Below are 12,515 nucleotides of genomic sequence, written 5' to 3'. Positions count from 1 at the left end.
TTACTCCTGTTTGTTCTTTCTTTGTAGGAGCTTTCGTCCGAACCCGAAGATTTTTATACATACCAAGATGAGAGTGGCCAGCACCGTTCGGTACATCTTCCGCCTCCCCTACCTGACTAAACGTCCAGAACGTTCCATCTGGAAGGGCAAAGGAATCGACGATTCCCCCTCGATTGAAGTCACAGTGCATTGCCACGATGATGACTCCCAATCAACCGGCTCCGAGATGGCGGTGAACGCAAGCGAGCTGGACCTGCATCATGGCGGCAGCAGCAGCAGCAGCAGCAGCAGCAGTAGCCGATCTCGATTGGTACGGGTTGTAAGCTGGGCTAGCATTGTCTGCGACAGATGCCGATGGACAGCAGAGCAAGAGCGCGACTTGGCTATTGCACGGAGCGAGCTGGGGAGGTGTCAGAAAGCCTGGAGCTCGGAGCAAGAGTTGTGGCTATCTTATGTATGTATCTTTTTTTTTCTGCCCGTTGCTTTTCTTAATTTTTTGCTTGTTTCCACTTCGGAATCAAGAGATATTTCGTCTGCGTCGTTATGGATGCATGAAGTACTGATAGTTATCACTTTGGGATTGTTTAGATCGAGGCCTTGACGGAAGAGAAGGAAGCTCATGAGGAATTCCTTGTCCATCGAGCTAAACAGCAGGATGACGAGCAGCAACATTTTCGGAAGGCTTGGAATAGACGCCGGTCCTCTGAGGAACAGCCTGTCGACGCTAATGCCCATCGGGCTAGTAGTAGAGTGCGACGCTTACGGAAACGCCATACTGGTGATTTCTACTGAGGGCAATCTGGTATTGTCATGGGGAAAGAAAAACAAAAAAAAAAAAAAAAAAAAAAAAAAAAAAAAAAAAAAAAAAAAAAAAAAAAAAAAAAAAAAAAAAAAAAAAAAAAAAAAAAAGAGAAAAGAAAAAGAGAAAAAGTAGAAGAAGACATCGGTCATTGCTAGGATGTACTGGGAAGCTGACAATTCTACAGATTCTTATGATGCGACCTTTGATTGCCTTCGCCCAGATTACTTGTGGTTGATATACATTTCATTTCTTCAAATATCTTGTTGCTACCCTTTTGTCTACTAATATCCAATATGGATTGTATATACCTACATAGCCATGAATGAATGAATCGTAATCTTGAGATTTACTTAGTCAGGGTCAAATTATTTATGGATAATACCCCGAGAGTCGATCATGTCCCACTTTCTATGGATCTATCGATCCACTAACTTATTATATTGTTAGGGAAGAAAGGCCCTTTCTCTACGGGGACATGGATTACTCGTATAACTACCGTGCTATGACGTATACTAGAACCTGATCACCATAATGACAGCCCGAGGAGTTAAAGAGGCACATTATCATACTTTCTATAGTTGATGCTGATCTCAAAAAAACTGGAGCCGCCAAAAGCAACATCCTTCGTTGACAGGCGGAGAATACCGCGGAGGAAGATAAGAAGCGCGGACGGCGGCGAAAGGACCAAAATTTGGATTTCGCGATCAACAGTCACTTCTGAGGCTGTGCCCTTTCTCAGTTCAAGAAGGATTTCGAAACTGGATCATATGGGAAGCTGGTCAAACCCTATTGACTTGGGTGAACTGATCGATGACCCGGCCTTATCTCTTGGCTCATTAAGTGACTAATAGCGTAAGTCAGCCTGCTAATGCTGTCAACTGATAAGCTTGCATCCAAGGCTGACGACTGGCTGCCCAAAGAAGGACCTCACTTGCATGATGTAGCTTGAATCCAGCCTGGTGGTTCTAAATTAACTACAGTTGACAGGAGGGTTTTTCTAGACCCGACAATCAGATTAGCGCCCGGTTTTCATGGGATTATGGCTTGATCTGAGACGCCTTGTCTAACGGCGGCAATCCGTTAATATCAAGAATCGGGGAAAATAGATAGTGATGATTGTTCAGGCTTATGATGGCTCACAATGAGGATTGTTACTGATCATGCGATAGCGACTCGGAGCAAACCAATTGGGGCTTAGGGCGTACCCCGTGATCCATCAACGCTCATTAGCTTATCTTCAGTCGTGATGTCCTATCTATCTACTAGTATTGAGTATCAATCGTCCTTCTATCATCCGCTTACTGCTCCCTCTTGGACAGGGAGCATCTCCACTGCCCCAAGACTCGATATATCCACTTAGTTCCAGACCTCCCCATTCTCCATGAAGTTTCATGAACCGTTGGCCACAGCTATCTTCTCTGGTCGCCCATCATGAAACGGCTGTCACCTCAATATTAGATTACTATCTTTAACGTGACCGTGCCTCCATATTTCTTTTATTCCAAGGGCTATTGAATATGGAAGCATATGACATCCTCTGATCATCCTGATATGCCATTGGGTACGCCATCGTGGAGTCCGTCCATTGAAGATTCCCCTCTTCTGTCATACTCTAATGCCCTAGTGACTACTCCGTACTATCGACCGGCTTTTTTTTCAATAATACCGCGGATACCCCTTGCGGTGCGCTTGATAAGCTTTGTGTCCACTAATGATGGTCTCTCGTCCTTTTGACGAAGAGCCGATGTCTATTTCCCATTCTGTTATTGTTTCCCTTTCCAATCTATTGCATGACCTCTTATATAGTACTCATTTAGTGGCGTCTACAGTAAAGCTATTTGCCTTACTAGACTGAACTTACCTTGAACCACTTATATTAGTGTCCCTCCCCGGCAGTCATCCGCCTCGGCCGATGCGCCATGAGTGTACACGATGTCGGTCACAACGTCTCTTTGGTGGCCCGAGGATAGAATCAAAGCTACACTATCCTCAGAATATGTCTTCGGTCATCTACCGTCCAACATCCTGCACCGCCTCGTGGAGCCTTTGCCCTGGGGAGAGGGCCTGACTAGCGAGACGTACCTCGACTGGATTCTCTCCAAGGCGGGGAGACTTTTTCTCATTTTGGTCGATATCGGGATTCCAGATCGCATTTTCGCCTTGGTAGATGAGTCATTTGATGACTCGGATCTGCCTATTGCGGCTCACAGCGTCGATCGCCTTCACCTTTCGCCAGAAAACGAAGACCCTTCCTTGGAATCAAAGTTCTTCCTTGCCCAATGGCGTTTCATTGTCCGCGGAATTGGCGAAGGCGACTACGTAAAATATACGGAGAATGAGGGCGTCCCCGTGGAGCTTCTGCGAACTGGAACAGCCCTTGTGAGAGAGGGTGTTGAAAGGGTTGTCTTAGCTAGTGCTGTCTGTCGAGTTTACTTGCGGACGCAAGTTACAATTGGAGGGGCACCGCATTTTTTCGAAGAAGATGAGGTACTTGAAGAGATTAAGTCGTTGAGACGACTGGCGCATGACCATGTATATTCGATATACGGGGCTTATTTTGTCGACAAAACTGTGTGTATCCTTTTCACGGGTGTATACGAACGCACTTTGATGTCTTTCCTCACCGATATTCCGTCGCACTTCAAGCGTCTCCCCAAAGCCCAACGCCGAGAATTTTTGCTTAATTGGCCACATTGTCTCGCAAATGGGCTTTCATGGCTCCATGCGCATGGTCAGGTTCATGGCGCCATTCGCCCTTCGAACGTACTCATTGATGAAGATTACAGAGTCTTTCTGGGCCAATTCGAAGCTCTCGATACCCTGTTACCTCCAGTCAAGGTAGATGACGTGGAGTCATATCAGTATGGTGCTCCAGAACGCTGGGTACGCTCAGCTAGTGTCCAGCAAGCAGGTCCACAACGAGTTGACCTCCCATCGGGTGGGCGTACAGCTCGGAAGCAGTCTGCGCATCCAATGAAGCTAAACCTGTCAATATTGAAAGGACCACACCGGGCGGAACATGAGTCTGTTAGCCCAAGATCTGGTTCAATGGCTTCTCAGAGCACCGCCATTCGTGTTGGTCTTCCTGGATCTCGGTTTTCCTTTGCTGCGTCGTCCTCTTCGGGATCCAGCAATGGGAGTGCTCGTAAACGCGTCATACCCTCCATCAAACGGCCTATATTATACACGCCCTCTATCACTTCTTCTAGCTCATCGGGATCTTCTTCGAACCGTGCCTCTTCAGTGACGAACCCGGTTGGTTTGCCAGGTACAAATTCCAGTGTGGCCGTAGTCCACACATGGGAATCACATCAAACTGACCCGGAAGCTTCAGATATCTTCTCTCTCGGGGCAGTAATTCTGGATATATTCACCCACCTTTGTAAGCGCAAGATTTCTGCATTTGCCCATCATCGCGGGGCGAAGAATCGAACCGCCGGCCGTGGAGGAGGCGTTGCTGATTGCTCCTTCCATCTGGATCGAAACCTTAACCAAGTCACCTCATGGATTACTCTTCTGGATCACGACTCGAAAAAGCAAAAAGACCCTGTGTTCCAGGCTGTTCGACCAATGCTAGCTGTAGTACGGAACATGTTGAATAAAGAGCCCGCCGATCGACCCTCCGCATATCAAGTTGAACATCACTTCTCTGTGATAATGCACCAACTAGGCAGAGTAGCTAATATGCACTGCTCCTCACGCCTACAGTGTCATACCAGAAACCCGAAGGGTCGATTACACGGGGGGCCACATGCAACAACACCAAGACTCACTGTTCCCTCGATTTCCAGATCAGCATCACCACACTCACCTCTATCTGTAGCGACGAACTCTCCTATTTACTCAGAGGGGTCTACAGGATTTACTCCCTCCCCATCACCTTCTGTGGCTGGCTTCAACCTCTCTGGCCCTACGGTGGCCTATTCCGAGAACAGTGACACAGACCAGGAGAGTCGCCGGTACACTGACTCAGATGCAGCCCCCTGGTACGATCCATCTTGGAATTACAGAATGGCAATTTGAGTGACAGTATCAGTCGCTTCTAGCCATTCCACCTATTCGTACTTTATACTCCCTCCCTCTCTTTCTCTTTTTTTTCACCCCCTTTTTAATGTACTTCACGACACACTTTCCTGAACCCTTTCTTTCGAATTTGTATCAATTTCCTTCGTTCCTACCTTCATTCAATACCCTTACTCCAAGCGCTTTTCAAGCATATTTTTATATTGTATTTCTAGCTACATACGCAGTTCCGGGTGGTTTTCGTGATATTCTTTATCATATTTTCTTATATTATTTTCCCTGCCTCTCTTGGTTTTATGCGTCATGCTCTCTTTGGTTGTATATGTTCTGTTCCGCGCAACGATGAAATATGAATATGGGGGATGCTCGATTAGATCTAATGGGGATATGCATAGTATAATAATTCAGAAACAAGTTCTATGCCAAATCTTTGCACGATAATTGTCTAGCCTCTCATTTGTATGCCAGAATCCATCATCACACAATGTACCTATCCAATACATCAACCCCAAAATGTATAACGACAAAGCTACTAGTACCTACATAGACTCTATACCCGGTAACCCAGACAACCTCCAAAAACAACACATCTATTCCACCGCAAACCAAGACCCAAAGCACGTGCGCTTGAAAAGAGAGGTTATCATTCATACTTTACATTTCCCATTTTAATTCTTTGATTTCTTTCCGACGAAGTGGAAGAGAAGGGGAGAAAGAGAGACCGCTTAGTCGCGTCTGCCGAGAGAAATCGATTGTCTGCCCCCCCTTACACCGTATATTCTTTCTTTCTTTCCTTGTAACCCCATTGGGCAAAACTCAAAGTGACAAATCAATAGTCAGAACTACTATTTGGGTTTTGTACATTATGCATGCATATATGCATTTGGACTAAAGGTAATGTATATGTATTGGTACTGCTTTGAACTATGATTTATTGACGCTTAGTACCGTATTTTTTTGTTGAAAGGGAACCTGTCAGCTATCATTAGAATGACATCTAGAGTAGCGATCATTGCATGAAATGAGTGGATTTCAGTCTGCCAGGCGAGCCTGCACCTATGATGCTATTTGAAGAACTAGAACGTGTAAAGGTGGTTTTTTGACAGCAGTGCTTCACGTAACAACTGGACTGTCTCTGGGACAAGGAATCAGAAAGAAAAACGGAGAGGCAACGCTAGCGTTAGTCATCCAACATGGTCATTAGAGCCACAGAGCTAAGGCACCGATCGACATGCAGAGGAAAAGGGATCCGCCTGCAAAACGATCAAAGCTCCTCATTTCCGAGGATGCGCTATTGACGGCACGATTGGAGAGTGCAGCTGAAGTCACACGTGCTGCAAGGTGCTCTGGACGCGATCCCGAATCAGGCCCAGACTTGGAACCAGGATTTGGACCGGCACCTACCACGCCCGAGGTAGCTCGTTGAAGAGTGGGAAGAGGTTGGTGAGAATCCACGGCCCATCCACCTGGTGTCGAAGTGGGGCAAGATGCAGGCCTAATAGTGGAAGTCGATTTCATGTAGTCCGACAAGGCTACTCCAGTAGGCCTTAACCTAGCCCATTGCGCTTTCAGGTTGTGGAAGTCGGGATCCACCGGAATAGGTTCTCCTTGGCGAGTAAAGCCATCCTGTACGAGCATTTTGGCGGGTGAGGCGCCTGAGGGTGGACCATATTTGACCAGACCGTAGTCATTGGCCTCCTGGATCCATTCATAGACAATAGAGCCAGACCAAGTATTTGACATCTCAGGACCGAAAATGGCAGCCTGGTCTTCAAAGGTCCGTGGCCGTGCCACGTTGCAGCCTGTTTCTGAGAAGAAGATCGGGATAGGGTAGTCGCTTGCATGGCTCTGAAGTCTCTTGTAGCCGGATGTCTCGTACGATGAGGGACCACACCACTCATAGGCATTAAGTGAGAAGAAATCCAGTCGGTCAGCAGACTCGGGACGACAAGCGAGATAATTTTGCAGCATGGGTCGCAGTTCTGCAATATCAGCTGCTGAGTAACCAACCGGGATGTCCCGGTAGCCTTTTTCGTTGCGGTACGATTTGATATCATGCGCGGCGGCCAGGACATACGGGGCGGCGGCCGAACCTTCCCTAGTGTTGATGACCTCGTTGCCGACGAATACACCGGCGGTGTTGTTATATTTTTGGAATTCGTCCAACACAGCCTTATAGCAATCGAATTGGGAATGTGTCCACTGTGGTTTGTCCTAGATGTGGAAGTCAGCATGGGCTCTACCCAACTAATGTCTATGCGAGTCCTGACCTGGTTGATTGACGTATCGAATGTGTCTAGATCCACGAAGAGGTAGATTCCTGCGGCCGCAAGTGCCTCCATGCAACCATCATGATTAGCCTTGGGATCGACGTGGTAAACGCGGATTGCATTAGTGCCCAGCTCGGCCATGCGAACAAAATCGCGCTTGCACTGTGCGGTGTCAACCAAGGGATCCTCCGGGATGAGTTGATAAGCAATGCCTACGTGGATTGCACCAAATTAGTGTAAAGTGCGGATTCAATTCGCCAGGGAGGCTCACCCTTCAGAAAGTACTGAGTACCATCCTCGTAGAAGAACTTGGAGCCAACCACGGAGACGGTCTGTATCGCATCGACTGGTAAGGCTTGGAAACCTCCCAGCCAAGCAAGTGCAGACAGAGTGGACAACGGCCGCATGGCTTATGGGATGTAAATGCTGTGAAGGGGTTACAGGATGGAGTTCAATTCAAGACACCTCCGAGATGTACAGGTGTGTGCATCCGAGTTTCCAGTATGCGGAGATCTGAATGACGAGTATGATATGATATCTATGGACTGAATAAGAAGGAGCGACTGCATTCAACAATAGATGGGTATAAATGAGATCGTCCAGTGTCTGACACAATTCAGGCCTTATTGTCTCAACCGGAGAAGAAAACATGTCTATTTTAAACGGCGAAAGATCATACAACGATACCATTCTTCATGATAGCATCTAGTATGCTTCCCCTACCTCCAGCCATACGGCGTGCTGCCGTCTGCCCTGGAGACACATGCATGCCGGGTTTCTGAGATGTAGAATGACGTCGATGGCATTGCTTAGCCTACTCTGTAACGAAACTGTCGTCTTGAGAATGCCACAGTGTGACAGTGTGCGATAGATCAGAGAGTGAGATCTATCGCAATCTTGATCTGAGATGTTGCCGCGGGGTTAAGGAATGTACAATGCACATACGTAGAGGGGGAGGTGCTATGTAGCGAGGGGACGTTGGGAGGAGAAGAATGTCGCAACGCATGGGGAATGTCAAGTCATCCTCGCACAAACCCGAGTACATGGGGTGAAAATTGGCATGGCCCAAGATCGTCGGGGTGTCTAGACGATCCTCCCCAAATGAAGTTAAGGTGTCCATGGGGGAGGGCCTGAACGATCACGGCGTTTGTGTAGTATTCAGGACTTTGTATGGTTCACGGCCGGAAAAAGTCCCTCATGGAGATAGCGAGCGACTTGGACGCACCAATTAGAACCGGGAGATCTGGACTCCAATGTCCGTGTTAGCCCGATGCATTCCTGCCTAAGGCAACTAGGTCAATGATTGCTTCAGCCGTCGACCGATGATACAATGGGCCATCTGGCTACTGGTTTCACTATACTTCGTACTTCGGACGTAATTAGTGCTGTTCTTAGTGACTTGTCTCATGGAGAAGTGGATGTTGTTTCTCGTGAAAACTTGGAACATTGCCACTAATGCAATAATGGCCTGCACGAGGGGATTGACGAGGGGGTTCGGAATTCGATCGAGACCCTTGAGGGCCCCACAAGGCAATTAAATTAGGATCAACTGTACCCAAATGGGCCATTTCAATTAAACAAAATCGGCTCGGAGGAAGTCTGACCGCCAGAGAAAGAGGGAAAAAAAGGGGGTGAAGGAGTCGACAATGAAGGAAAGGATTCTGCTGTGTACTCTGTGCGAGACCTATCGAAAGAATCTCAAACAGTTAGGAGACCGTCGGAGATGAGCGCTCATGAACGATTTAATGAAAAGGAGGAGTTGGAGATGTGTTAACGGTGACACTAAAAATAAGATCGACGAGTGCTTGCGTGGAAGACGGGTCTTCACCTGATTTGGAACACCCCCTTCCCGCATGCGTGCGAATTTCCTTGTTCGACCTAAAAAAGATCGCATGGAACTATTAAGTATTTAGTACTACCGACGCTCCTCGAAATACCTTCAATTCTTCTCCTTTTCCCTTTTCATTCTTTCCCTTCTCCCGACCTTTCGCCTCCACTCGATTATCTCCAGACGACAAAGCGATTGTGCTGGACCATGCGATCCGTGGTTCTACGGCTCTCCTCCACAATTTCTATGTCTGTCCGAATCGGTCGCCTTCCGTAGTCGACGTCATCCAAAAAGTTACAATTACGCGACAAGTGTGCGTTTTCATCGTCGACGCAATTGTCTCGAGTTTTGCTTTTTCCTTCAGCCGGTACTCACCCGGACGCATCCTTGCGATACATTCACTGTTTCAGAATGTCGACTAGCGGCGTTGTCTCACCATTTCGGATCTCCAGGAAGGATGGAGAGAAGCTTGATCGCAATGAGGCATTTATAACGGTTCGAGAGCACCTGAGGCGCCAAGATATGGGCATGGATGCCCCGAGGTATGTTTGAAAGGATACCCATCCGGGATGTACCATTGTGGCTGACCTTTCATCACCGCAGCTTCTGCTCCCACCATCGCCATTCTTGCTCCGATCAAGACAAGGAGTCCTTCCGTCTGCATCGCGATATTATCCACACCCTCTTACTCCCTTTGTTTCTGCTTCACCACCAAGCCTCCCGCGTCGCCGCCAGGGCACTACCCAGCCACAAGGGAGCGGAGTCGGAGCGGGCATTTCGAGGGGAAGCACGCAGTGCTTATGCCTGGCTTCAATGCATCCTCACCGAGGAGCATGATTGGTACCTGACCGAACGATGCCCCGCTTGCATCGTCCTGCACGTCTTACATTCCGAGCCGACGATTCGTTTTGTAGCCGTGGCTTGCCTTCTGTCCGACCACCTACAAGGCCTGGACCTGCTTCACGGGAAAACTCGGTTGCCTAGCTTCGACTTTTGGCTTGAGGCACTAGAAACAGCTGTTCGTGAAGATCCTTTCTGGGGCCATGATTTCTGGCCCGACATCGAGTACCGTGCATGTGCTTTGACCGACGGCGTCAAGCAGCTGGTGCTGCAGTGCCTGGAACTCCGATCTGCGTTGGATCGGCAAAGCCACCAATCCCAAACATATGATTCCTGTGCTCACTTCCGTCGTGAGTCGTCGCGGCAATCAAACCACCCAATTATGATGAAGCCGTCTGCTGCTACATCACGAATGACTGGAGAAGAGCAGAAGATCTTCTCCAAGGTTGCGGGTAGCCGTTGCATGACATCGTATTGGCAAGATCGGCCACAAAGATTCCATGCTCGCAGACACGGCGATCCCCGCAGAAGATCGGTAACTTCTTGAGCTCATATCGTTGCCTGGTCTAGATTGTCTAGACCTCTAGACGAACAAAACTAGCGCCCCTAACGATTTGATAACGTTAGGAATGTCTTTAGTCCTGCAGGTCGACCCAATTCGGGCTAGTCGGATAGTATGGAGACACGGATGAGCGCCGAAAGAAGGCGCTCGCCCGGATACTTGGCATGACTCACTTTCATGGTAGGCCTCGTATCTCATAAATATCATTGGGAAGGACGGAATTGGCACGTATTCGCGTTCTTTGGAAATATTCTGCATATCCGGCCTGTTTACCAAGCAATATTACCACCATGGCCTCACACACTACTGATCTCGACCCTCACGCTACCCCTGCGCCCGGCTCACTCAAACAAGTCTACGCGACGTCATCGCCGTTCGAAGAGAAGATTGGCTATTACCGAGCTGTCCGGCATGGACGACAAATCTTCGTTTCTGGTACTACAGCCGTCGACCCTGCGTCCCCAAGCGATGCCCCTCAAATTCTCTTTCCTGGGGACGCCCGTCAGCAGACACGCGTGGCTTTGCAAGAATGCATTCGGGCAGTTCAAGCCCTGGGCGGCAAAGGAGCAGAGAATGTGGTGCGTGTGAGGATGTTTGTCAGTCAACACAAAGATTGTGGAGCTGTTGGGGAAGGATACACTGAGGTGCTGGGGCGTGCAAGCCAGCCGGGGGTAGGCGCGGCTGCAACTATGGTTGTAGTGAACGGATTCGTGGATGAGAGAATGTTAGTTGAAGTTGAGGTTGATGCGATCTTGGAGGATTGAAATGATTATGGGAGGGATCTTGTATACATTGCAAATCAATAAATAATCCAATGCTCTGGTCCTACTACTATTCAAGAAACTAAATCCCATAACCTCCAGTACTCCGTAGACAATAAACAAGCTGCTTATTGCATCCAATTGGACAACCCCTCGCAGTGACAAAACGCTAACTCCCCTTTAATCCCCAGAATATCTCCACCAGGGAAATTTAACTCGGGTCAAGAAATGCCATCAATCTCTTGTTCTAAGCAACCACCACCTCTACCAGAAACCAGAAAACCCTAATGCAAGACGTCACCACTGTCCCAGCCAAACAAACAACATCACCTCCACGCAACGCTCTCTCTATCTGAGACAAGTCACTGTGGAGACACGGGACATCATCCGAGAACAAGAAAATTGTGGGCAAAAAGAGAGAAGAAAAAAAGTAAAAAGAAAGACCCCAACATAAAAACTTGTTCTTATTTGATTACGACGTATTTGTTTGTTTATGTAAATTTCCGGGTCCAATTTCTGCGTACCGAGTCTCGTCCCCCTCCAATACATATTTAATAACTAATCTATCGCTAATAATGAGTGGGGGTGGGTGGATGTGGACACCATTTATTGGGAAAATCCCAGTGACAGGGATCTGGCTCAGCATCTGATACTTTTGTAGGTCCAACCTGACACGCGAGGTTTCCTTGGTTGGGGTTTGTTTGAAGATAGGAGGTTCTTTCTTCGCTTGGGGGTGGTGGTTTGGATAATATAGGGAGGGAGGGCTTTCATTTGAGGTTCCATGGATGGATGGGTAAGAATGGCATGGTTTTTTTTTTTTTTTCTCCCTCTCTCTCTCTCTCTCTCTTATTTTTCTTTATTTTGGTATTGGAAATAGGAAATGGTAGTTGGTTGGACGGCATTGTGTCTGTGAATGGTAGTCGTAATGCAAGTTATTTCTTTTTCTTTTTTGGGTTTGGATTTCCTGCGACTACTGACATAGTACTCCTTGTGGATGGAATCAATGGCGGGCTGTGGTTTTTGTTTTTGTTTTTGTTTTTCTTCTACAAGGATACTTCTTTTGTTTTTCCCGGGCGTTTTGCCTCTCTTCTCTTTGTATTCGGTTTGCGTGGTTTAACTGTTCTTCACTATTAGGTACATATTCGGGTACGGATTTTATGTAGTCCCTCATTCAAAGGAGAGAATTAGGAAACCGACCATTCGAAGGAAAAGAAAATCGCGAGAATGATATCAGGTGCTCCCGGCATATTCCATAAGAAATACGGAGCATAACCGGGCTGACAAGCCCACAGAAGTTAAAACTGCATGCATGTTGCCCAAAGAAGCCAACGGTCAGGATATCCAGAAACGATCTGTACTTACCTTTCTCGCCTGTAGGACAAACAATCAACAAAGAAGAGAACAACCAACAGAGGACCGTAGTCTTGGG

The 12,515-nt window shown here is 47.7% G+C and overlaps 4 protein-coding genes across 4 annotated transcripts; 3 read left to right on the top strand and 1 right to left on the bottom strand.

Moving 5' to 3' along the window:
• Positions 1-67: 67 nt before the first annotated feature.
• BDV37DRAFT_282532 (uncharacterized protein) lies at positions 68-792 on the top strand (the record flags this gene model as incomplete). Its single annotated transcript, XM_032087072.1, has 2 exons — positions 68-454; positions 589-792. 2 exons carry the CDS (start codon positions 68-70, stop codon positions 790-792), a joined length of 591 nt encoding a protein of 196 aa, XP_031942051.1.
• A 1,285-nt stretch (positions 793-2,077) lies between these two features.
• On the top strand, positions 2,078-5,458 carry BDV37DRAFT_246828 (protein kinase domain-containing protein). Its single transcript, XM_032081796.1, has one exon. The coding sequence runs from the start codon at positions 2,735-2,737 to the stop codon at positions 4,823-4,825; it is 2,091 nt and encodes a 696-aa protein (XP_031942050.1). The 5' UTR covers positions 2,078-2,734; the 3' UTR covers positions 4,826-5,458.
• Positions 5,459-5,750: 292 nt separating this feature from the next.
• gel6 (putative 1,3-beta-glucanosyltransferase) lies at positions 5,751-7,741 on the bottom strand. Its single transcript, XM_032078253.1, has 3 exons — positions 7,367-7,741; positions 7,096-7,307; positions 5,751-7,039 (listed from the first exon to the last, which is right to left on the bottom strand). Exons 1-3 carry the CDS (start codon positions 7,500-7,502, stop codon positions 6,026-6,028), a joined length of 1,362 nt encoding a protein of 453 aa, XP_031942049.1. The 5' UTR covers positions 7,503-7,741; the 3' UTR covers positions 5,751-6,025.
• Positions 7,742-9,334: 1,593 nt separating this feature from the next.
• Positions 9,335-11,089, top strand: BDV37DRAFT_271184 (uncharacterized protein; the record flags this gene model as incomplete). Its single annotated transcript, XM_032084685.1, has 4 exons — positions 9,335-9,465; positions 9,527-10,298; positions 10,391-10,394; positions 10,680-11,089. The coding sequence occupies 4 exons, from the start codon at positions 9,335-9,337 to the stop codon at positions 11,087-11,089; spliced, it is 1,317 nt and encodes a 438-aa protein (XP_031942048.1).
• Positions 11,090-12,515: the final 1,426 nt, after the last annotated feature.

This window comes from Aspergillus pseudonomiae (assembly GCF_009193645.1).
Source record: "Aspergillus pseudonomiae strain CBS 119388 unplaced genomic scaffold BDV37scaffold_28, whole genome shotgun sequence".
NCBI classification, from domain to species: domain Eukaryota; kingdom Fungi; phylum Ascomycota; class Eurotiomycetes; order Eurotiales; family Aspergillaceae; genus Aspergillus; species Aspergillus pseudonomiae.
Note: the sequence above shows the minus strand (reverse complement) of the source record. Positions and strands in the feature narration are given on the sequence as shown.

Coding starts and splice junctions, on each gene's coding strand:
- BDV37DRAFT_246828 (XM_032081796.1), top strand. CDS start 2,735: ATGTCGGTCACAACGTCTCTTTGGTGGCCCGAGGATAGAATCAAAGCT.
- gel6 (XM_032078253.1), bottom strand. CDS start 7,502: ATGCGGCCGTTGTCCACTCTGTCTGCACTTGCTTGGCTGGGAGGTTTC. Junction 7,308..7,366: donor TACTCAGTACTTTCTGAAGG/GTGAGCCTCCCT, acceptor CAATCCACGTAG/GCATTGCTTATCAACTCATC. Junction 7,040..7,095: donor TCGATACGTCAATCAACCAG/GTCAGGACTCGC, acceptor TTCCACATCTAG/GACAAACCACAGTGGACACA.